At 42.6% G+C, this 24,524-nt stretch overlaps 2 protein-coding genes across 20 annotated transcripts in view; one reads left to right on the plus strand and one right to left on the minus strand.

The window, feature by feature from the left end:
- The window catches only part of LOC100926346 (protocadherin gamma-C4), a 169,531-nt gene extending 158,057 nt beyond the window's left edge, over positions 1 to 11,474 (plus strand). For 16 of the 17 annotated variants that reach the window (XM_031953432.1, XM_031953431.1, XM_031953433.1 and 13 more), the window contains exons 3-4: positions 4,942 to 5,030; positions 9,249 to 9,475. In XM_031953432.1, the coding sequence (XP_031809292.1) occupies positions 4,942 to 5,030; positions 9,249 to 9,475 (316 nt within the window). Of the gene's footprint in view, positions 1 to 4,941; positions 5,031 to 9,248 lie in introns of all 17 variants that reach the window. The other variant, XM_012551459.3, reaches the window with a different exon arrangement.
- Positions 11,475 to 17,609: 6,135 nt separating this feature from the next.
- Positions 17,610 to 24,524, minus strand: part of DIAPH1 (diaphanous related formin 1) — an 81,137-nt gene continuing 74,222 nt past the window's right edge. For all 3 annotated transcript variants that reach the window (XM_031953427.1, XM_031953426.1, XM_031953428.1), the window contains one exon: positions 17,610 to 19,908. In XM_031953427.1, the coding sequence (XP_031809287.1) occupies positions 19,751 to 19,908 (158 nt within the window). In that variant the 3' untranslated portion in view covers positions 17,610 to 19,750. The remainder of the gene's footprint in view (positions 19,909 to 24,524) is intronic.

The raw sequence follows: 24,524 nt of genomic DNA on the forward strand, positions 1-24,524 counted from the left end.
GCCCTCTATCTATGCAGGTTGGCATCTTCTCTGCAATTTATAATCTTAAGAGAATTGTCTCAGATATAAAATGACTTATCTAGAATCACATGGTCAGTATATATCAGAGTTAGGACATAAAGCCAGGTTTATATATATATATGTATGTGTGTGTGTGTGTGTGTGTGTGTGTATAGGATTATAAGCAAATCCCTTCCATTCATTGGGACTCAGTTTCCCCATCTATGAAATGAAAAGAGGTAGAATATGTAATTCTAAGTTCTTTCAACTGATATACTAAGATTCCCAGTTCTAATGTTACCTATTCCCTAGATTTGGAAGATCTTTGTCCCTTAATTCCAATTCATCCTCCTGATCACCCTCACTTCTAAAATTCCTAGTGGGCTAGTGGGAAAAAAAAACAAACCTAGTGGGAATCACCACACTGCTCTATAACTAATTTTGTACTGTACACTATAAGAATGATTAAGACTGATTTCTTTTATAGCTTAAACAATATTTAGTTTTTTTCTTTCTTCTTTTTGATGAACTTAGCTTATGGTTCAATTTTTGGGAAAAAAACTGCAACTGAAGTTATGTATGTTATTTTTTTCAGTTTTGCTTACCTCTTCTTATGTTTCCCTAAGATATATAGATTTAGAGATGAAGGGGAACTTAGAGTTCATTTAGTTCAATCCTCTCATTTTGCAGACAAGTTAAGTGAATTGCCCAGATCACACAATGAATAAATAATAGTTATTCAAATACAGATCCTTTGATTCAAAACCCATCCTTCCCCTATACCAAAACAAATTCCATAGACTTCATAAAAAGCCTCTTCCTGGATCCTTTCCCAGTTTCCCAAGTTACTTCTACTCCCCATTTTTTTTTTTTTAAGCATAACTAGTTTTGTGTAAACAATGAAACTTTTCCTACAGTAGAAGGCAATTTAGGGTACCAACTATGTATAGGTTACCAACAACTATATACAGGTTACCAAAACTAGACTTGTGACTTTATTTTTATAGGAAATGCCCTCTATCCATGCAGGTTGGCATCTATATTTACATTTTAGCTTAAAACTCCACATATATATCTTAACACAGAAAAAACTCTAGCCTCTGACCTGTGGTGTCTACCCTGAATAAAAAATTCCCTCTTGTGGAGAGGACTTTTTTCATTTAACTATAATTAAACCTTAGCTCCATTCTAACCAGCTCTCCCACTGTCCAGCTCAAAAGCTTAGAAGCACATCTGCCCCTGAAGTTGTTCTCAGACCTCCAGCTTCAAGGGAAATAATCACTTCCTTCCCTCTTTCCCCAACATCTCAGACCTGGTACTAAACTGGGATAAATGATCCATAACAAGATCCCTCCCTCCCAAATTCCAAGGCTTCCTCCTTTCCCCATCCCCAGGCCTTCAGTCCAAGGAGCTGGCCCGCTGCCTGGTTCCCTGGCGGCCTGCCTGTAGCCACTTCCTTTGAAACCTTGTGGCATACCCAGCCCCTAGCGTCCTGCCCAGCTCTATCCCTGCCCTCCTTCCTTTACCTCACAGCTGTTACCCCCACATCACTGCCCTATCTCTGCTCGCACCTCAATGGGCTATTCTTTGGCGCTACTCCCCACTCCCCCAGCTGTCCCTTTCAGTCTCATTAGTCACAGTCAGCCCTGCCTGAGGCTGAGCTTTCTGGACCTATCCATACTCTCCACTCAGATACAGCGGGGGCGGTTAAGGGAAACCCATGCTGGGAATAGGGACTTCTAGAGTCAAATGGGGCTGCGTATGAAGTGGGTTGTAGAAATTCAGTCATGGGGCCATAAAGGAAGTTTGCCCACCTCCAGGGAGGAAGAGAGAGGTTTTTGGAGAAATCCAAACTCTTTGCCTTTTCACCCGTCATGTTGTTTTCTTTTAATATCAGTTGGCAAAGTGTGTTTGTGTGTGTGTGTGTGTGTGTGTGTGTGTGTGTAGGGCAGTTCTGGGGATATGAAGGCTCTGTTCAGAGTTCTGTTCACTGGTTGGGTTGGCCATTAGCAGTACTAGCCTTCATCAAAATGATGGAATGTCAGGAAATATAGAAACCAGAAGAGACCTTAGAGACCATCTGATACAGCAACCTTATTTTATAGATAATTACATGTATATGTATACACACACATACACACACATATACATATACATATATATATATATATATATATATATATATAATGAGGCTAAGAGATAGAGAAGCAGCTTACTTGATGTGATCAAATGATTTAATATTTGCAAAAAGCACTTAGCACAAGTGAAATGAGCAGAACCAGGAGGTCATTATATACTTCAACAATGATACTGTATGAGGATGTATTCTGATGGAAGTGGATTTCTTCGACAAAGAGAGAATCTAACTCACTTTCAATTGATCAATGATGAACAGAAGCAGCTACATCCAAAGAAAGAACACTGGGAAATGAATGTAAACTGTTTGTATTTTTGTTTTTCTTCCCGGGTTATTTTTACCTTCTGGATCCAATTCTCCCTGTGCAACAAGAGAACTGTTCGGTTCTGCACACATATATTGTATCCAAGATCTACTGTAACATATTTAACATGTTACAGTATATCCTAGATACAATATATGTGTGCTTGCCATCTGGGGGAGAGGGTGGAGGGAGGGAGGGGAAAAGTTGGAACAGAAGTGAGTGCAAGGGATAATGTTGTAAAAATTACCCTGGCATGGGTTCTGTCAATAAAAAGTTATAATTATTTTTTTAAAAAGTACTTAGCACAATGGTTGGCACATAGTAGACACTATACAAATGTGTTTTTCCTTTCTCTTCCCTTCCCTCAAAGTCACTAACTTTAATGGCATCTGTAGACTGGTCTCCTGTTACTGAAGGACATAAGACTCTTGCCTTGCAATTCAGTCTTCCTTCTTATATACTGTACATCTAAAAATTGCTATCTAACCTTAATCATGGAATGGGTGAAGCCTCAGTCAAATTGAGACCTGTAAAAGACCTTAGCTCAGAAAGACCAACGTCTCCCACTGCATCCAGGGCCATCTTCAGTCCTGATGCATATCTTGCTACTGGACCCAGTTGGCTCTGGTGCAGAAAGTGAGGCAGGTAACCTTGCACAGTCCTCCCTGACTTAAATCCCTTTCACTTGCATGTTATGGCATCACCTCCCTGATCTCTTCAGGAAGGAAAGACAAACAACATCTGCAGGAACTCAGTTGAGATGTTGTTAGAACGAAACAGGTGAAGTTTGGATTTCCTATTTTTTTGGTTATTTTTCTACCAAAAAAATAATCTTGAGAATTTTCATTGTTATTGTTTGTCCTTTGCTCTTGAAGAGGACCATGACATCAGGGAGGTCATGCCATGACCGCAAGTGAGTTAGATTTAAATGAGGGAGGGAGGTGCAAGGTCACCTGCCTTACATTCCTCTCCAGAGCCATCTGGGTTCAGTGTCTAGATATATCAGAATGATTGCAGATGGCCCTGGATGCAGTGGAAACCTTGGCCTTCTTAAACTAAGGTCTTTAACAGGTCTCATTTTGACTGAGACTGTACACATTCAGTGATTAAGGTTAGATAGCAATTTTCAGATGTACAGTATATAAGAAGGAAGACTGAACTGCAAGGCAAGAGGCTCATGTCCTTCAGTAACAAGAGCCCAGTCTACAGATGCCATTAAAGCTAATAACTTTGAAGGAAGGGAAGAGAAAGGAAAAACACATTTGTATAGTGTCTACCATGTGCCAACCATTGTGCTAAGTGCTTTTTTGCAAATATTAAATCATTTGATCACATCAAGTTCTTTCTCTATCTCTGGGCATCAATTTCTTTAATCCCATGGAGACTTTTCCAAGACCTCTACTACCTGTCTTTTCAGGGGCTCAGAACTCTCTTCCCTCTTCTGTCTTTCATCTTTCATAATCCAAAAAGAGTTTCAGAAAAGGCTTTTACTATTAGTCATTTTCCCTTTAGTATGAATAAAAATAATATGTTATGTCTGTGAATGATAATTGTATTTTAAAAAAATAAGTTGTGTTAATCCCCTTTGTCTTTATATTGCCTAAATTTCCTCCTTTCTCTCTCTCTCTCTCTCTCTCTCTCTCTCTCTCTCTCTCTCTCTCTCTTTCTCTCTCTCTTCCTGAAAGCTATTCTAACCACAAAGAAAAAAAGAAGAGAAAAAATCAGCATAATTTCTCGATACATCAAAAAAAGAGTGGTGTTTGTCTTTAAATCCTTTTAGTCATCATATAATGGCAGAGTTTGCCAGAAATTAGGAAGTGAAGGAGGGAGGGAAAAGATGCCTTTTCAGGTCCCTGAAGTTCCATTACAATAGACAAACCCATATTTTTATTATCATTTTTAAAAAGTTTTGTTTCCTTTTATTTTTTATCTCAGACATTTCCCCTTACCCACCTGAATGAATACCTCTCCTTTCACAAAGAAATATTGTTAAAGAAAATCAGCCAACACAGGGACCATTTTTTAATGCAAAAGCCAACACCTTTCATCTTGAGAGGACAAAGGTGTATTTCATTGTTTTTCATATAAAGCCAGTGTTTCATATGAAACATTGTTGTCTTTAATCTGGTTCAGCTGTTTTTCACCATGTTTTCAACTATACTGTTTTGATCATTGTGTATATTGGTCTGCGCATTTAGCTCTTTATAACTACATATTTCCCATGTTTTTCCATGTCTTCTCATGTTTTTTTTAATTCCCCACAGCCATTGTTTTTTATGGAACAATATTTCATCAATTCATATAGTTCAGCTAACCTCATTTTTCCTATAGGTAAAGGTGTGTATCCCCTAGCCATAAAAAGGCAGGTTTCAAACTAAAAAAAAATATTGTGAGGTCAGATCTCATGGGGTGGAAAGGAAAGATCTCAGGCTGAGAGGATCATAAGGAGAAAGGATCCCAGGCCAGAATTAATGTTCACTCTCTGTCCATCTCCCTATAGCTCCCAGAATGGTGATGAAGGAGGCACCTGGCCTAACAATCAATTTGACACAGAGATGCTTCAGGCAATGATCTTGGCTTCCGCCAATGGTGAGTTGTGTGTTGGCAGGGAAGGAGGGTGAAAAGAAGGGAGATAAAACAAAATAAAATGGGAGGGAGTAGTGATGACCACAGAATGATGTTTTTATATGGAAATTAGGGCCTTGGGGATCTGGGGTCTCATAACCAAATCCCAAGATGGGAGGCAATGTAGAACAGTAGACTTGGTATCAAGAAGATCTTGGTTTAAAACAATTATGAATTGTGTGATTCTCAACCTTTCTTTGTGTCACTTTTCTCTTCTATAAAACAAGAGGTAGGATCTAAGGGTCACTAAGATCTATTCTATCTCTCAATCCTATTATCTATGATCTATAACTGAGTTGTTCAGGTTACAGATGCATGATGTGTTGAGAACACTTGAAAGAAGCAGGAGGAGGAGAGGGAAAAGGGGGCAGGGAAGAGGGAGGGGAAAGGAACTTCTGGAGTCTTTATGTATAGAAAATGAGATTGGCAATTATGCCATGCCTTGGTACTGTGTCTGTCTTTAGCCCTGATATCCTGGGGTCAGCAATGTTCCATGCCTCACTCCTAAAGGATAGGAAGAGGGCCATCACTGATCTTTCAAACAGCTTTCTGGGGATATGCTGGTAAATGTTTAACATTTGCCTTTGGGGAAGGGAGAATGTACCCAGGACACATTTTAAAGTTTAATCTGTATTACTAACATTTTCTTTATCATTTTTCTTAAAAGATAAAGCCATCAACAAAACAATCAACCAATTCATGATTTGTAGTGTTTGGGCAATTGCCCGGTGTAAATGGTCCTGGGCAGATAGATAGAATACCTGGGCTACAGTGAGGAAGACTCATCTGGGTGAGTTCAAATCTGGGCTCAGATACTTCATAATTGTGTGACCCTGGGCAAGTCACTTCATCCTATTTACCTTACTTCCTTATCTTTAAAATGAGCTGGAGAAGGAAACACAAACTACACTAATATCTTTGCCAAGAAAACCCCAAATGGGGTCACAAAGAATTATACATGACTGAAAATGACTAAACAAAATGCTCATAATAAAAATTTAACAAAACTTTCAGGAGACCAAAATGTTTGAGCTGGCTTTAGGAAACTCCTGGATTGACCTTTCTTAATCTAAGTAAAGTTCAGTGGGACCCCATCTATCAATGAGAGAAACTGGTCCCTAGAGAAGAGGGTCATGACAAGGATCATGGAATTTGGAGCTGGAAAAGAACTTAAAGATTATCTCTAGTCCAACCCCTTCTGCTTACAGTTGGGTGTGAAGGGTTTTTATAAACCCCAAGTGCTATATAAATGCCAGTTATTAATATTATAGATGAGGAAACTGAGAGTCATAGAAATGTCCAATTTCAGATATTTAATATTTGGCAGAGATAGAATTTGAATCGAAGTCCATTAACAGCAAAGCCAGTGCCCTTTTCATTATACCTCAATGCTTCAGGGCTTGCTGTAGAAAGCTGCCAGATGTGTCCAAGGTGGAGGAGCATTCTGGTTAAGGAGATTGAGGATGTGGCTGGAATTAAGAGGGATATGCAGGTCATGGGCCAAGTTTGAACCTCTGTGGTCAAGTATATATAGCTGCTATGGTTAAAGACTGCACTGGCAGAGAGCATCCTGTTCACTTTTAATGGAGATTTAAAAACCAGAGATGGAATTGGCATTCATGAACGCAAACACTCCCCCTGTGTCCCATTGGAATAGGGGTCAGGGCTAAATTCAGAACTGGGGCCCAGTGCCAGGGAAAGCTGCTGTCTCCTGTCAGGGCCCTGTAACCTTGCAGCCTCCCAGGGCCATGACCCATGTGAATTTAGAGCTCTTGGGAGTGAGTGAAGGGTGTGCTGGGTTGGGGGTGGCAGGGAGTGAAGAGGTCAGGCTCTTACTCTAGTGCCCATTTTCCACAGACTCAGAGCCTCCAGGAGCTCTGCTGAAGGCCAAGCTCAGAGAGCTGGGGAGAAGGAGCAGGAGTTTACACGTTGGAGACTTTTAAAATAAACAGAAGGGTTAGTGAGAGTGGAAGGAGGGAAGTAGTCAGGAGGCTGTGGTTTACAGCTCACACCGGTCCTGACCCAGAACCTCTAGACAACTTGTAGAATTTCCCAAGTTCAGCACAGCTGGAATGAAGGGAAGAGCAGGTTCCAGTCTCGGATCTGGATTTTGGGGAAATAGACTAGAGTCCATGAGGGACAGAGAGTAAAAAAAGCTCTACTTTCCTAAGTGCAGCTTTTTCACTGTCCCCCCCCCCTCTCCCCCACCAGTCCCTCCCCTCCCATACATTGTTGAGAATTGATGAATATTGAGTTACCAAGTTCAATTCCAACTGCCTCATTTAATTGAAGAAGAAACAGGAGGTGAAATGACTTGCCCAGAGTCACATATTTAATACTTGTCAGAGTCAGGTTCAAATCCAGAACTTCTGATTGAAATGCAGAGTTCTCTCTATTATTCTATGTCTCAGTTTCCCCTCTTATAAAGGAAGGCTGTTATTCCTTGTCCACAGTGGACCTTTCTGGGAGATAAGGAGAGAGGTCACACCAGAAAATTGTGAAGATTTAGATTTCCAAAGTAGGGAAGGGTTTTCAGAACACAAACAACCCTTACTCATATCCTGCCTTCAGTCTAACCACTAATCTGTCTCTGTTTGTGAGTTTTCTCTGGCTTTCCCTGTCAGTGAATATTTGTCTCTCTTTGCCTGTTTCTGTCTTATTCTATCTTCTCTCTCTCTCTGTCTGTCTCCATCTCTCTCTCCTTCTCTCTTTCTCTTTGTCTCTGTCTCTCCCTCCCTTTCTCTCTGTCAGTCTTTCTCTTGTCTGTCTGTCTGTCTCTCTGTGTGTGTGTGTCTGTCTGTCTCTCCCTCCCCCCCTTCCCTTCTCCCCCTCCCCCCCTTTCTCTTTCTCTCTTACACACACAAAGAGAGAATATGTGTGTGTGTTGTGTTTTTTTCGATGGCTTCTTTTTTATAAATCCCTCTGGAGACTTGGCCGTTCAGAGAAGAACAGCTCAGTTTTCTGTGTTGCCAAACCCTCCTCCCCTGAGTTCCTTTACCTCTCTCCCCCCTCCCCCAACACACGCACACACATTCCAAGCCTGGAAGAGGCTGCTGGAGGGAGGTAGGGAGGGGGTGGAGCTAGGGGGCCAGGCTAGGTTCCCAGGCTGAGCTAATTAGGAAAAACCAAGAAATGTTAGAATGAAAGGAAAGGAGGAAGGGGTTGGAAGGAAGACAGAGGGGGCCATCTTAAGGAAAGAAAGAGTGCAACTGGCTTTCCCCAGGTACCTCTTTTCCCTTCTTGAGAAGAATTCTAGTCCTGGGGGGGAGGGAGGAAGTGAAACTGGATTGATAAACCTAAAAAGGTTTTTGAAATCTGAGGCTCAGAGAATAATAAACAAAAGCTAAAGAGAAAAAGGGCAAGGAATGTCTTCATTCCTCTCCTCATTTGGAGCAGGTTTACTCTGGAAATCTCTCTTCTTTATTTCCCAATCCCTGGTCTGTGTCCCAAGATTACTCAACCTCTCCAGCCTTAGTCATTATTCTTATCCCTTTTCATATTCAGGAGGGGAGGAGGTTGGTAAATGAAGCTCCCCTTCCTCCTCCTCCCATTCTTTTGGCCAATCCTTTCTATTTGTTTAATCTTCCCAGCTCTAGGAGATTCAGAATAATTGGGGGAGTAAACAGGAAGGATGGGAGAGTTAGGGCCCCTAGGTTTGGTTATCCATCATTTCATAATCTCCTAAGGAGAGATGTCAGCATTAAGAAAGGAAGGAAATAAGCATTTATAGAACACCTACTGTGTGCACTTTTTACAAACATTTTCTCATTTGACCCCCATAGCTTTGGGAATTAAGCGCTGTATAGTACCCCCCTTCTACAGCTGAGGAAACTGAGGCAGGCAGAGATTATGATTTGCCCACGTTGCCCAGATAGTAAGGACCCAAGGGAAGATTAGAATTCATGTCTTCCAGACTCCGGATCTAGGTTTTATACACATCACCATCTAGCAGCAGATAAAGCCAGATTTGGCTCCAACTCAAACACTCTCTACTGTGTGATAACTATAGGGCTTTCCTACTGATCTAGTGCAGCACTCTGGTGGCAAGGTTGATGCAGTGGCTTTTGCTGCGCATAATTGTGGACCAAAGAGTGTGGGCTGGGGGCAGGCCGTAGAACTCCGTTGGAAGGCTCCAGGAGCCCCCTCAGTCACATTTCTGATGCTTCTCTCTTCTCTCTTCAGAAGCTGCGGATGGAAGTTCGACCCTTGGCGGTGGGGCAGGCACCATGGGGCTGAGTGCCCGCTATGGGCCCCAGTTCACCCTGCAGCACGTGCCTGACTATAGGCAGAACGTGTACATCCCTGGCAGCACTGCCACCTTGGCCAACGCTGCTGGGAAGAGAGATGGCAAGGCCCCTGCAGGTGGCAATGGAAACAAGAAGAAATCTGGCAAGAAGGAGAAGAAGTAGGGTCAGCATTAGGTCCCAAGCACAGGGCCACAGGGCAACTCCCCTTCCACCACTCTAAGACTCCCTCCAGTTCCCTGAACCCTCAGAATGTAGGGGATCACCCTCAGGCTGCTGGTGGGAGATATGGTGACCCCTCCCTCTTGGGAAACACAAATAAGTGCCCTGTGAATACCCCCTTCTGTGCCTCCAGAGGGATTGAATATGCAAAGGGGGTACTGCCACAAGTCCCCAATACAAATGCTGTACCCATGGGAACAGTGTAGATACAGAGATTCATATATAACTCCCCTTCTTTCCTCTATCCTTAGTTTAGAAGCCCCAGTTACGTTTTAAATTCCCATACACCCCGTCCACCTCCCATCAACAAGATTGACTCTGTCTCCCCCTCCCAAACTTCTCATCTCCCCCTCCCTTCGTTGGGTATTATGAGACCTTAGGCTGAGTGGCCTTAAGATCTGGGGAATGGGGACAGGCCTGTGCTTGTCTCATACCTGTGGAGAGTTGTGGAAGCACAGTAATCGCTGACTCCCACTTCCTAAACCAACTTCAAATATTTTAACTTCTCTTACTTATTCTTACCCCTTATCCCTCCAGTGCCTGAAATCATAAGTAGATCACAGGTGCTTGGGGACAAATGTACTCATCACCCCATGATGCTGGCGTGGACTGGATTTGGGGAAAATTTTCTACCCTCCGCCTCTGCCCAAGGCCCCAGTAAATAGGGACCAGGGTTGGGTTATGGGACCATTTCCTTTCAGAGTTCATCTCCTATACTTTCTCCACCCCTTCAGCAAAAGAATCCATTGCATGTTGGGAAATAGCATGGCATGGTGGAATGAGTAGGGAGGGTGTAGGGAGGGGGGGACCTTTCCACTAGAAAGACAGACAAGTCTTTGGTCAGGGTCTTTAAGAAGAGGTTGTGGGCTCTCTCACTACCAGTTACTGGTTGGGCTCCCTGAACTAATCAATCCCCCATATTCTCTAATTGTCAGTGGACAAGAGTGCTCTGGGTCAGGCCTGGTCCCCTGGACACAAAGCCTCAGGCTCGTGGCTCTAGGGCATGTCACCTTGGCCACAGGGGATTTAAAGGGAACTAAATGGCATCCAAATGAGATCGAGTTCTTGCTTGGTATATATATGTACATGGGGACACGTATGGCCATGTTTAGATGGGGGGGGGGAGTAATTCAGTAATTCAGGCTAGGTCACCCGAACTAAGAGAAATTTGCCAGGGCAATGCAGACACATTAATGCTCTCTTTTTTCATTTGGTAGGAAAGCAGAAAGGCTCCGTGCGGCCAGTCCTGGGGCACATTGAGTAGTGCAGGAGCCACCCCCTCCCCCTCGAGTTTGTGCATGGTGGTCTGACATACATCATGCTCTCTGTCCCCAAACATTAGGAAACAGACCCAGGAGCAGAGACAGCTGTCAGGGGAGGGAGGAGGGGCTCTCCTTTAGCTCCTCGTTAAGTCCGCCCCCCCCCCCCCCACCCTCTCAGGTGCCATTTATTCTACTTTGCCATTCCCTGCCCTTTCCAGACTCTCCTGGGCCCCGGGTACTCCTTCCCACTGCTTAGACGTCCGCCTTCATCTGTTCCTGACCTCGGCCCAAGCGGCCGTACTAGTCCTGTTTACACGAGGAGACCCTCCCTCCCTTTCGCCCCTCCTTAATGTAGTGACTAGTGACCCTGCCCGAAACCCTTGAGCGCTGTAGAGTAGCCGTGTGTAGCTAGTGCCGTGTGCTTGCTTCTGTGATGGCCGGCGGCCCGCGGGCCGGGGCTTTGTCTCCGCCTGGGCCGCTCGGTCCGTGCTGTGCTTAACGCCGTGTCCGTGCGCTGCAGCCCCCTCCCAGCAGCCTCGCCTCCCAGTGCCCACCTCCTTGCCCCTAATATAGAAGCTTCTCTCTAATAGCCACGTAGCCCCTCCCCCCCCCGCAAGTTTTATACTCTAATATTTATATAGCTTTTTTCTTTGGGAAAACAATAAAACGGTTTCTTCTGAGCGGCTCGCTCCTTGTGTCTCGGCGGCCTGAGGGAGCGGGCGGACGGGGAGAGGTGAGGGCCCGAGAGAAGGGGCTGCGTGGGTGCCCAAGGCCGCTCCCAGGGTGGGTAACCAGGCGGGGCGGTGAGTGTGCCCATTAGCGGCCGTGGGGATGCGTGTGCGTCACTGGGGAAGGTGTGGGGCGGTGTACGTGTGGCTGTGGCTGTTACATCCCCCAACACCGGTATCGAGGCAAAAGAAGAGGCGCGGGGGAGGGGGCTGGAGCTGCCTGGCCGGGAAGCCGCGAGGGCTGAGCTAGGAAGCCAACTGGGACGGGGGAGGGGAAAGGGGGATCCGAGAGGGGAGGGGGTGTTTCCTCAGCCCCCTCCCTCTCTCCGCTAAAAATAATCCCTGGCTCTAATATGGCTGCTTCCCGAGAGCGGGCGGAGTCATTCGGTATCGGGGGCTGCCACGGTGTTTGAGGGGCTGGGAGGCGAGAGGGCACAAAGCTAGCCTCTCCTCCCCTTCTCGATTGCAAATTCCGCCCCGCCACACGCCCGCTTCCCCGCCCCCACATTTTCCCTCCACAACGCCGCAGTCTCTCTCCCTCCGGGCCGAGGGTCCCCCTGCCCAGATCCGATAGGACCGGAGCATCCGCAGGAAATGTACATCGCCCAGACCCAGACAGCGAGCTCTCTGCTGGCGCCCCACCCCCCAGCTTCTGCCTCCTGGTTTTTTCCATTCACTCTCTCTCCTTCCTTTTCTACCAATCTGTTTCTCCCCCTCCCTTCCTCCCTTCCTCCCTCCCTCTCTCCCCCCTTTCTCTCCAATCTCCCCGTAGCAACATTTGGATTCCGAGGTTGTTGCTGCCCGAGATGCGGCAAAAACACTGGGAGGAGGGAACGTGGGGGGAGGGGATATGGAGACAAATGCAATCATCGGAGGGAGAGCTGGGCTACCCCAGTAGCTGGGGGGGGGGGGTGCTCCCCCCTTTCAGCATTTAGCTCTCAGTCCCATCTCTCCCTTCCCAGCACCCGAAGTGCGTTGTCATGGAAACCCAACCTTCTCACTGAGTTTCTGGGAGCAACTGCCTAGAGTGGGAGGAGTATATAACTAGGATGGGAGCCTGGATTTGGCTCCTGACAGCTGGGCAGGAGATGAAGGCGGTCCTGCGGGTTCTGGACGCCTGGGTTCTATTCCTGGCAAGCCTGCAGACTGAACGGGTGCGTGGGCAGCTGTGGTCCCCAGATTGGTATGTGTGCACAAAAGCATAAAAAGCTCTTGGGGTCGAGGGGGGAGAACGAGTGAGCAGCCCCTCCCTCTGTCAGCTACATTCTACTTCACAGATCAAGGCCCTTCCTTGCCCACAGCTCCCTCACCTCCTGTCATGATGGGGCTGTAAACATCCAGACTCTAGGGCTATTTAAAGGGCTTTATTTCTAGCCCCAAAACCAGACTGTCGCTGCTGTCCTGGTCTCTGGCTTCTTGTCCCAGGCCAGACAGAGGTCTGAGAGCTATGTATATACTATCACTTCCTAGCCTAGAACTTTTTGTGTTTCTCACGTTTCATTTATGGCAGGGAGTTTCCTGTGCTTTTATCTGAAAACCCCAGACAATGGCTTCTGGGGACAGCTGCCGTTCAAGTTTCTGGTGGGCTAATCCAGAGTATATTTGTGAGTGGCCAAAAGGTGGGGAAAAGAACAAAGGGCACTGTGCAATTGATTCACTTGCCCCTAGGTATATAGCAGGATTCTCCAGGTTGTATAGCTAAAACCATGGCGTCCTTGATCTCTTCTCAGCATTTGATACTGTTGAGCACCCCCTCCTGGATACTTATCGGGTTGCTATAACACTGCTCTGGCATAATCCTTTTTCCATTTTCTCTTCAGTTTTGTTACCTATATTCTGTTCCTTAGACACAGACATATCCCATTGCTTGGTTCTGGTATCTCCCCTCTCTATTTTCTCTTTTAGGGATCAGAACTCATGGATTTAATGATCATCTCTGAAGATAACTCCCAGATCTACAAACCCAGCCTTCATCTCTTCCAAGCTTATCACCCATTTCGAATTGCAGCTCCACCTCGATGTCCCACAAGCATCTCACATTCAATATGTCCAAAACAGTCCTTGCCTTAACTCCTAAACCTACTCCATTTGCTTACTTCAGTATCTTAAAAGCTACCCAGGTTCACAAAATAAGAATATCCTGGACTCATTCTCTCACTATATCTGCCCCCCTCCCATATTCAATAATTTGTCAAGTCACAAATTTCATGATGTCACATCTTTTGCATCTGTTCTCTTCTCTACTCATACTAAAACTACCCTAATTCCAGGCTTTTTATCATCTCTTGTCTGTACTGTTGCAAAAAAAAAAAAAAAAAAAATCTTTAGTCTCCTTGCTTCAAATATCCCTCTTTCCAAACCATGTTCCACCTACTTGCCAAATTGATATTCCTAAAGCACAATTCTGATCATGTTATTTCTATGCACATAATTGTCCATATGATAAAATGCAAACTATTGTTCGTTATTTCTTTGGAAGTCTGTAAACACTTCATGATCTGATTTCATTCTTTTTCCAAGCTGATTACTTCCTGACATCCTCATATACCCCACACCACAGTCAAATTGGTCTCTTTGGTACTCCATATACATAACATTTGGTCTCCCAAGTACATGCCTTTGCACACGCATGCCCCCATTGCTAGAATATTGCTCTTTCTTCACCTCTACTTTTTGAAAGATCTTTCAAATTTCAGTCCATGCTATCTTCTTGTAGAGACCTCTTAAAATTATTCCAGTTAAATTAGAAAGGTTTTGAACAAAACCAAAGCAACCAAGATTACAAAGCAAGATGCTGAGGGAAATATTCATAGGAAGTGCTTCATTTCTCAAATATATAAAGAACTGAATCAAATTTGTAATGTGTCATTCTCTACTTGATATTCAAAGGATATGAGCAGGGAGGTTTTAGAGGAAATCAAAACTATGATCATATGAAAATGCTCTAAATAATTTGATTAGAGAAATTTAAAAACAATCCTGAGGTATCACCTCACACCTATCAGAGTAGTTAATATCACAGAAAAGGAAAATTATAAATGATGGCAGAGATGTGGGAAAATTAGGACACTAATGCCCTGTTGGTGGATTTGTTAACTAATCCAACCATTCTGAAGAGCAATTTGGAACTATGCTGAAAGTTATAAAACTGTGCATATTATTAACCCAGAAATATTATTAGGTCTGCATTTCAGATATTTTTAAAAAGGGAAGATGGAAGGGGGAAGTACTTAATTGTACAAAACTATTTTTTGCAATTCTTTTTGTGCTGGTAAAGAACTAGAAATCCAGGGGATGACTATCAATTGAGAAATAGCTTAACAAGTCGTGGGCTTGTGATTGCAATGGAAGAAATTACAGCAGGATATTTCATTAAAAAATCTGGATTCACATGAACTGATGCAAAATGAACAAACTCAGAACACTATCCATTGTAACAACAATATTGTAGGATGATCATTGCTCTTCTCAACTATACAATGATCCAAGACAATTCCAAAGGACTCATGATGCAAAATAGTATCTGCTTCTAGAGAAATAACTGATGGAGTTTGAATGCAGATCAAAATATACTATTTTTCACTGTTTCAAGTTTTTATTGGGGGGTGGAATGGGGTTTGTTTTGTATTTTCCTTCACAACATGAGTAATATTGAAATGTTTTGCATGATAGTACGTAATATATCAAACTGCTTATTGTTTCAGGGAGGAGAAAGGAGAGAAAGGGAGAGAATTTAAAACTCACAATTGAAAAAAAATGAATGTTAACTATTTTGGATTGCTTACTATATTGAAGGAAAAAGAATTTGGAATTCAAAGTCTTGCAGGAATGAATGTTGAAAACATTCATTGGAATATGTCATTGGAATATGTCATTGGAAAAATAAAATACTATTAAATCCAGAAAAAATAAACGTTAAAAGTGATTTTTACAAACAACTGGGGGAAATGTTATTCAAATAATTTCCTTGGTTGTTCTTGTCCCACCCCATTTATATATATGCATGAAGACAGAGAATATACATATTTGACCTATATTTTATTTGTGAACATGTAGTAATCACCCAGTAGAAAGCAAGCTCTTTGAAGGCAGACACTGCCTGCACCTAACATGGGGTTGGCACATAGAAGGCAATTAAATCCTTGTTGACTGATTTGGATATCCCTCCCTAGTATATAAATTGCAAAGATGGAGCACAGTTAGAGGTAAGCATGAGCTGAAAAGCAGGGCCAGAAACTAAGAGGTAAAGATGATGGAGTATAAGCAAGGACACAGCTGAACTATCCTGATATCCCCTTCCAAAAAACTTTAAAGTGATGTCTCAAATAAAATTCTGGATTGGCAGAGCCAGTAAAAGTTGCATAAGACAATGTAGGGAAGTCTGAAAAAGAGGTCTGTACCACTAAGATGGGTGCAGCCCCTGAGCCACAGTAGGAGGCAGCTGCTTCAGGAGCTCAGAGCCCATATGCTCTCTAATTGCCTTACTAATGATAAAGCTCTTCAATTTCATCATTCTCTGCACTTTACCCTTGAATCAAGATGGCTCACTCTATGTACCCGAGACCCTCCAAACCTTGCCTCCTTATCTCTTATATCTGGAACATTCTCCTTTTTTGACTATCCAATTATTCTTCTTCAAAGTCAAAGGTAGTAACTTCCTCCACGTGGCCTTAGCTAATCCTCCAGAAGGTGATAAACCTCTTAAATCCATATAGCACTTTATGACTCTTTTCTGTATTTTGTGAAGCAAAATGCTATGATAAAGAGGAAAGTCTGAGGTGGAGATGGCTTTAGGTCTCTGAAACATCTAGCTATATATGTCCAAGGGATAAATCACATCATCTTAATGGCCCAGGCAATTAAGACATCAATTTACAAATGAGTTACAAATCTGCATCAATCTGCAGAGGAAGTTTCTACACTGGGAACTGAGATAAAATCAGGTCTGAACTGGTTCCCCACCCTCTTCTTCCTTCTCCAAATTTATCAGGCAATATATTATTAGTTAGATTCGCCTTATTCCAAGTAGACACAAGAGACTGAAAGCAACTAATCATCTCTTAGAAATTTGTTTCTCTCAGCATCTATGCTCTATACAGTACTTCAAAATTTATCAAATGAACAAATATCTACAGGATCATAGGATCTTAAACTGGAAGGAGCCTTGGAAACCTAGTCCAATCCATTTATTTGGTGGAAACTGAGGCACAGAGAAGTTGACACCCACAGATTACACATTTCACACAGCTTCCTAGTATAATAAATGACATTATTTATTCTTCTTTTCCACATTCAAATTGTCTAACCAACAATTCTTAGCTATTCCCCTGATCTAACTCCTGCCTGCTCCCTACAATGTCCTGTCTGTGGAAAATCTTGTTTTCCTTAAAGGGTTAGCAAATTCTACAATCTCTATGAAACTTTCTGTGCTTCCTCCTCTAACTCCCACTGAAAATTATTTTAAAGTAGTAGTACTCAAGATAGGCCTTGCGCCATTATTGCAAGGGGTCCATTTAAACATAATGCTTTTTAGAGACTGATTGAATAAGCAATGATTTCACTTGTTATAGGCAACTCCTATATCTACACCTAGACTGCAATTTATAATCTAAAAAGAGTTGTCTAGAAAACTGAGAAATTAAGGAATTTGCTGAGGGTCATTCCGTCATCATCAGAGCCAAGTCTTTTTGAAACTGAAGCTTCTTTTCCACTTAAGACCAGAGATCCTAAGTGTGCCCTAACCGGATTAAAATGTAGTTGGGAAACGTTTAACAATATAAAAAATGCAACACAATATTAATTTGTGGGGAGGTTTTTTTATGTCAACATACTACCCAGATACTATCCATTTCTATTTGAATTTGACAACTTACTAGACTTCTCTTCAGGATTGTTATGAGGTGCCAAAGGAGTTTGTATGTGTATGTACACACACGCACACAATTTTTTTTTTTTTTTTGCAAACTTTAAAGCTTTCTATACATTCATTTAATATTCTATACTTATTTGCATACCTACCCTTCCATTAGATTTTAAGCTCAAGCACAGGAATTTTCATTTTTCATACTTATATTTCCAGACTTGCACTTTTTAAACAGGAGGTGTTTAATACTGTTAATATGAATTGGTACTTGGGAAGCAACAAACTTGATATTAATACAGAAGGAGGGGCAAGGCCCTTGGATTTTCTCAAATTGAGAAGGGAAGGTTGTATATTTGGGGCATGGAAGAGGTGTGGGCCAAAACCTCACAAAGAAGACTGGAATGAATACTGTTCCAATGCTTTATTAACAGTTGTGAACAAATAAATCCAACAAATCAGAGATGATGACATGTCCCAGAAGCTCAAAAGGCAAGGGACATAGATTTGTATCTTGCCCTTTTATTATTATTGGGGGTTTTTTGTTTGTTTGCTTTTTTTTTTTTTTTTTTTTTTTTTTTTTTTTTAATCAAATGCATCTTAGCAAAAGTGATTTAAAAAAGAAAGATTCAAAGTTTGACTGTCAGCCAGCAGGGAGGGACAATGGAAGTAGCAAGTACTCCTTATGACACAGCATCTGAAAAAAGTTCTCACAGCAGCTGCTGTTGCCCCAAACCCCAGGCCCAGGATTCTGGACCTTCCCAACTCCCAGAATTCCCTGTCTTTGAGCCTTCTAGATTTTCTCCTCAGAGGATCCCATTCTCCTCTTATCTATAAGTAAGGAAATGAAGGGGACATGAGGAGGGCAGGGATGATTCAAGCTGCATTTGGGAATTCTAGGTTTACCTTTCTAGGGAATATGGCACAACAATTGTATCCAGTGTAGGGTGAGGGCACAGTGCCTATGCATCTTACTTACATGATTCCACCCTTCCCCCTACCCCAATCCTTTAATCTGGACCTCTCTCTTCCCCCATAGTGCCCAGTTAGCATTTGCACATTTGGCTCTTCAAATATATTAAATTTATAAAAAACTCAGCAGTACCTGGGTCCTCTCAGCTCCTTGGCCTGGCCTTGTCTGGTCAGGGAAAAAGTACCAAGTCACCCATAGAGCTCAGAAATTAATAATCCAGAACTATTACTTGGGGCTTGGAATTTGAACTTGTCCATTAGAACAGGTCCAGATGAGGGCAGTGAAGCAGGTCCTGGTGTCTGGGGATAAGCAAAGGGGAAAAATTCCAGGAACTCTGACATTCAGGAGGGAGAAGGGGCAGGGAACAGAGAAGAGAGAGCTTTTTTTTTTATATTTTCTAAAAAACAACATCTTATACAAAAATAGATCCATTTGCAAAACAATTTCTTAGCCAGGAGGCTCTGCCTCCCCTTTCCCTGGAGACTTGGAGAGGGTGGGGGCCTTGTGCAGCCATATAACAGCTGAAACTTCAGATGGGGATGAGCCAAGACCCTAAGAATAACAAGGGCAGTGGAGATCAGCAGTGAGGGGGCAAGTGCAGAAGACAGAGGGAGGGAGGAGGGAGGGACACTCAGTTAAGCTGAGGATGCGGAGAGGCTGTCCTGTCTTGATGCTGTTAGCAATGCCCAGACTCTAGGATCATTTTTCCTCAGGTGCTCTACTTCATGCCATAGCTGGATAGTGGTAGTCTGGTTCTTTTTGCTTTGTGAAGCTGGGGCGAGGAAGGGGTCCTTCCCTGGGGGTGGAGTGAAGGTGGGAGCTGCTCCTCATTTCTTTAGAAGCAGCAGCCAACACCTCACCACAAACAATAAATATCAATAGCAAATGGAGAGAGGGAGAAGAAAGCAGAAGTGGCAGCAATGATAGGAAATATAAGAATATGGTCAGAAAGTTCAAGAGCCCCATGCGGTTCCTAGGCCCAGAGAAGCCACAGCAGGGCACAAGATAGCAGAAAGAACATGAATCCAGCAAGATTGACCTTGGGGTGAGCTCCTTTGGAGCCAGGGACTGAGGAAGCAGGTTGGGCATGCCCAAGACCTGGCAGCACAATAACAAAGGTAAGACAGGGTTAAGGCAGCATAGATGGTCCCTGCTTTGGTAATGCAACAGCCAGTGCTGAGTGGGCATCCAGGGCTTCTTCCACTGTGCCCTTTCCTTCTTGCCTCCAGACAGCTAAAGCTGTGTATGCTATACAGAGAGCAGCAGGTCAAAGAAAGGAGGCAGGGAAGGTTGGCTGCCGAAGAGGAAAGTCCACTTGATCCCTTAAGGCTCATGCTGCAAAACAGGGCTGCCCCAGGCTCAGCTGTTCAACTAGTGTTGCTGCACAGCCCAGGCCTAGCTCGCACGACCAATCAACTCCTTATTTTCATCGTGCATGTCCCGGGTTCCCTCGGTCATCCTGGGCAACTTAGCAGAACATGTAGTCATGGCGTCATCCTTTGTCAGCTCTGAGGCAAGGAGAGAGGTGACTGCACATCCGGCCTTCCTGTTGGCTGTAAGAGAAGAGAAGTGAGACACTGTCTAGCAAAACCTGATTCCTCCTCTCCCCCACAATCATTGGGATAGAGAATCAATTGAGGTCCAGGATAACGTGTGTACTTCTCTGGACACACAGACTATTTTAGAGAAAGGGAGATCCTGAAGCATGTAGAATTATTAAAGAGTCAACAGTGGAGAGGAGGAACTTCTTGGTGAAATAAGGACAAGATGGTCAAGGGAGGAACAAGAGAGTGCAATCCATCTTGGTCACAGCTAATTCACTCTGCCAGTAAGCTATTCAGCTAGTCACAGCCAAAATAGCACCCCCAGGACAGGGACCTACCCTAAAAGAGCCTTGTGCAGATATAGCAAAGCATCTCCCATAGCCAGAATCACTAGAAAAGGTTGGTTAGCGAGCACATGCACATCTTGCATTCAGACAACTGTCTTAACTGATCCCAGCCTCAAGAAAAAAAAAAAGATCTATACTTCCTACTTCCTAACATCCCACCTATTTTATAATGAACAATATGATCCTTAAGCTATGGATCTTTTTTCAAAATAAGCCAGGGTGGACAGAGTTGTCTGTAGATTTCAGAAATCATTAGGTGGATCCCATAAAGCAGGGGCTCTTTGGCAATCTGACAAAGCCTATGAATCCCTTCTCAGAGTAATGTTTTTCAATGTTTGTAACTGAAGGAAGGAGATGCTAAATCTGTTCATAGACCCTTTCTATGGACTTCAAGTTAAGATCCCTATTTTAAAGGAATATGAGACTAAAAGATGAGGTTTCATTCCAGTTGTTGCCCCAAGACTGCCATTGGTAACAACCCAAATTCTCATGCTAATGACCATAGTTAGCATGCTCTCTCCCCCTGCTCTATCCACTGGAATTTCCACAGAGGCTCCTAGGTCTGTAGGGCATGTTTCTCACAACTTCATTGCCCCTAGGACATAAAGGCGGCTCTTCAGTATCACACATTTCTGCTGCTACTGTCCCTTCTCACGGCCTCTAAGTACAAACAGCATGTATTTGGAAGTAAGTATGGGAAAATGGGGGAGGGTCAGGATAAGGCAACATGGAGGATGGAGCACAGTGAAGTAGCTGAGGGAATCAAGAGGTGAAGACAACCCAAGGAGAGTAAAATTTGCTCTAATCTATATATGAGATACTCCTAGTATTTCTGCCCTCTCTGTAGCAGCAGAAAATCTTCGAGGAAGAGCCAAACTAAATTAGAAAGCTCAAGTAAGCACTACCTTCTCTCTCCTCTTCTTCCTATGGCTGCCAGCTATGCTAAGTTCTCAGTCTTCATCACCACCCAAACCCACTGCTTCTCTCACATGTAGAAACTACCAATGGGACAATCAGAGTAGGAAGTACACATAAAATGGCCCCAGTTCATCATCTCAAAAGTCCCCTCTTCTTTTCTACTTACTGGCACAAAAATACTATCTAACAAGGATGAGGAGTAAATATATTTTCTAAGAGAAGTTCTCTAATATTCCAGTTGACTGGACTTCAGTTTCATCACTTCCTAGACAGTGTAAGGCATATAAGCCTTGGGAAGAGTTCCATAGATAATGAATAATCTTGAGGGTTTTTTTTTCTTCCTACAAAGTGTTGCTGTAAGACCCTTCATCTTCCTGGACAAGATCACCAAGTACCTTAGAAGAAGAAACTAAATTTCTGATCTCTCTCTCTCTATATATATATATATTTAATACCATTAAATATATTCCCTTTCCATATATTCTGCTCTACCTAAGGTACCAGGAACCCCTTTAACTTTCAAAACTACCCAGAATTATTTGTCACCATTTTCTTTGCATTTCTTTTTTGTCCTTCTGGTCTACTGATTTCTAGAGAAAAGAGGCTCAAAAACCACATCATTTGTCTGACTGGAGATCAACCTCTAGCACTGAGATAATGTGCCTATGAGGACATCTTCTTTGCATATCTAAAGGACAAGACACAGGGAAGGTAAAATTTCTGACTCAGGAAAAATAAAGGTCAAGCTTAAAGGGATAAAAAAACCTTGTTTTTGTCAGGGAGGTTTGGGGCAGCTATTCTAAGAGAGGTCTGGTCAAAATAAGAGACAGAAGTGCAGAAGTTAAAGTTTAAATATTGAACCATCTTGAAATGCTTTGTTCCTCATTTTCTTTCTTTGTAGAATAAAACTGCTGCCTCTGTCCAGGAAAAAATTTTGAGGACAAACACCAATATTTACAGATATTAAAGAACTCATGTTATAGATCGGACAAAATTTATTCTTAAGTCATCCTAAGAGCTAATATCTTCATTTAAAATATGGGAAGCTAAAGCAATAGGGAAGGACATAATAAAGCTCAAGGTCAGACAGCAAGCTAGTTCAATTCTGGCAATATTATGGAAGCTAAATACTTTGATCCCTACTCTATTTTGTCTGTTGTAATAATACTAAGTAGAATAGCCAAGATCAAAGTGACTGCCCTAACCCTAACCCTCATTAGCTACTTGATGTTATAACCCAGGAAAAACAAAAAGCTGGACAAAGGTATAAAGAAGTATATTAAATATATGAGATGGTTCTCCTTATGAAATTTCATTCATATTAACAAATTATTATTATAAGTATTGATAAGAAAGAAAATTCAGAAAGGGAAAAAAGTCAGCAAGAAGCAGCTAAACAATGTTGGAGATGGAAAAGGGTTAATGAGATGGGAAAAGAGTTTTATAGAACATAGGATAGGAACTAGTTAAAGGAAGTATGTATTTTAATAAATTACCAAGGGAAGAGGAAACTGGGACAGATGGGACAGTCATAGTTATACTAAAAATTTCATTCATGTCCTAATAAATTCCTAATTATATCTATTGTCCTATTTTTTGCTTGGTGGGTATTCTCTTCTTATTAGAATAATCTAAAAAATTTGGAAAAAAGAAAAGTCCCATTGAGGCAATTTCATTACTACACTGTGGTTTTATCTGAGAGCAGAAAAAGAAGTCCTCTGGACTAGAGAGGGTTTTGCTGTTGTTTTCTATCTACCTGTGACCAACTAGAGTAGGAGCTGAGAGAGTTAGGAAGGAGGGCTCGGAATAGAGGAGGGAAGGGAAGAGGGAGACAGATTTCTTACTTCCTTTAGACTCTTGTGCCATTGAGCAGATGGCCAGTATAAGAGGCTAAGATTCAAACACTGAAATAAAGTTGAGTCACTAAAACCACAAACTGACTTAATCATCAGCCTGAGAAAGTTCCTTCAGGACAATTACAGAGATTCTTCCCCTCTACACTTAAGCCATTGTTCTTAAACACTGCAGAACACAGAAATCTGGGCTCTGTTTTTAATGAACCCAGCCTTGAAAGTCCCCCTTTCTCCTTTTTTTAGACCACTTCCCCCCATACCCAATAATGGGTCTTTGTATGATGGTCACTCCCTAGAGGCCGGTAGATTTTTTCCATTCCTTTACATTCTAGGGAAGAGCCGCTGATGTCTTTGAATAAGGACAGCTGCCTCCTTGGGAATGAGCAGTCACAGACCCAGCCTGTGAGGAAGATGTATAAGCAGTGCCTCTGTTCAAGGCAATAAGCCAGATAATACAGCCAAAAAGGCAGGCAGTAATAGAGGACTCTGGAAGGATAAGCTAGAAGTCTTAAGAGGGAAAATATGAAAACCCACCATTTCAAAGCAAAAGATTATTAATCCTCTGCATCTCCTATGTTTATAATTATACTGCTTACAATTAGATTGCCATAGAATTTTTACAAATTGGAAAATGTGAGGCCCAGAAAATTAAGTGACTTGTCTGAGGAAAATATGGCTAGGTAAGTAGTAGAGTTGGTACTAGAACTCAGGACTCCTGATCATTAGTCTACTATGCTTTTCACTTTAACACTTAGTCTCTACTTTTGTACAATCACAGTTATCATTTAAAGGGGCCCTCATTGAATATAGGTCAAAATTCTCATGAAGGTCAATAGATCTCCCATTTTTTGAGAGAAGCATGACATTCACATAGAACTCTTAAGTGTTAGAGAGTCAAGGGAAACCACCAGTGGTCTAAGTATACACAGGAAACATTTGGGAAGCACCTGAGATTCTATTAAGACATCTCTCTCTCTCTAGGGAGATGGGAATTCTCCATGGAAGCCTATTGTCAGCACTCACAGATGAGAGTGGTTAAAAAAAAAAAAAAAAAAAAAAATTTTTTTTCGAAGGCCATTGCACTTAAGAATTGTTTGAGCTGTTTATTGTGGAGTTAGAGTATATCTCATATGATGTGAAGGTATTACTGTCTAGAAGTTGACAGGAAAAATACTATCAGTCATTACTTAATTTTATAGGCAAGGCCCAAACAACACTGATTCAGTCTAGTCTTCCTTCTCCCTACCCAAAGACTCATAGCAAAGTGCTCCATCCAAAGATCACACTGATCAGGCTGAGAAGGGCCAGAAAATGCTTAGGAAAATTCTTTTCCCTCTTATCTCCTACCTCTCAAATCATCATTCCAATAAATTTCACCTCTACTTCAAGCTCTAGGGATTCAGTTTCTTTTCTTTCTTTCTTTTTTCCCCCCCTGAGGCAATTGGGGTTAAGTGATTTGCCCAGGGTCACACAGCTAGGAAATATTAAGTATTTGAGGGTGGATTTG

This window comes from Sarcophilus harrisii, chromosome 2, assembly GCF_902635505.1.
Source record: "Sarcophilus harrisii chromosome 2, mSarHar1.11, whole genome shotgun sequence".
Lineage (NCBI taxonomy): Eukaryota > Metazoa > Chordata > Mammalia > Dasyuromorphia > Dasyuridae > Sarcophilus > Sarcophilus harrisii.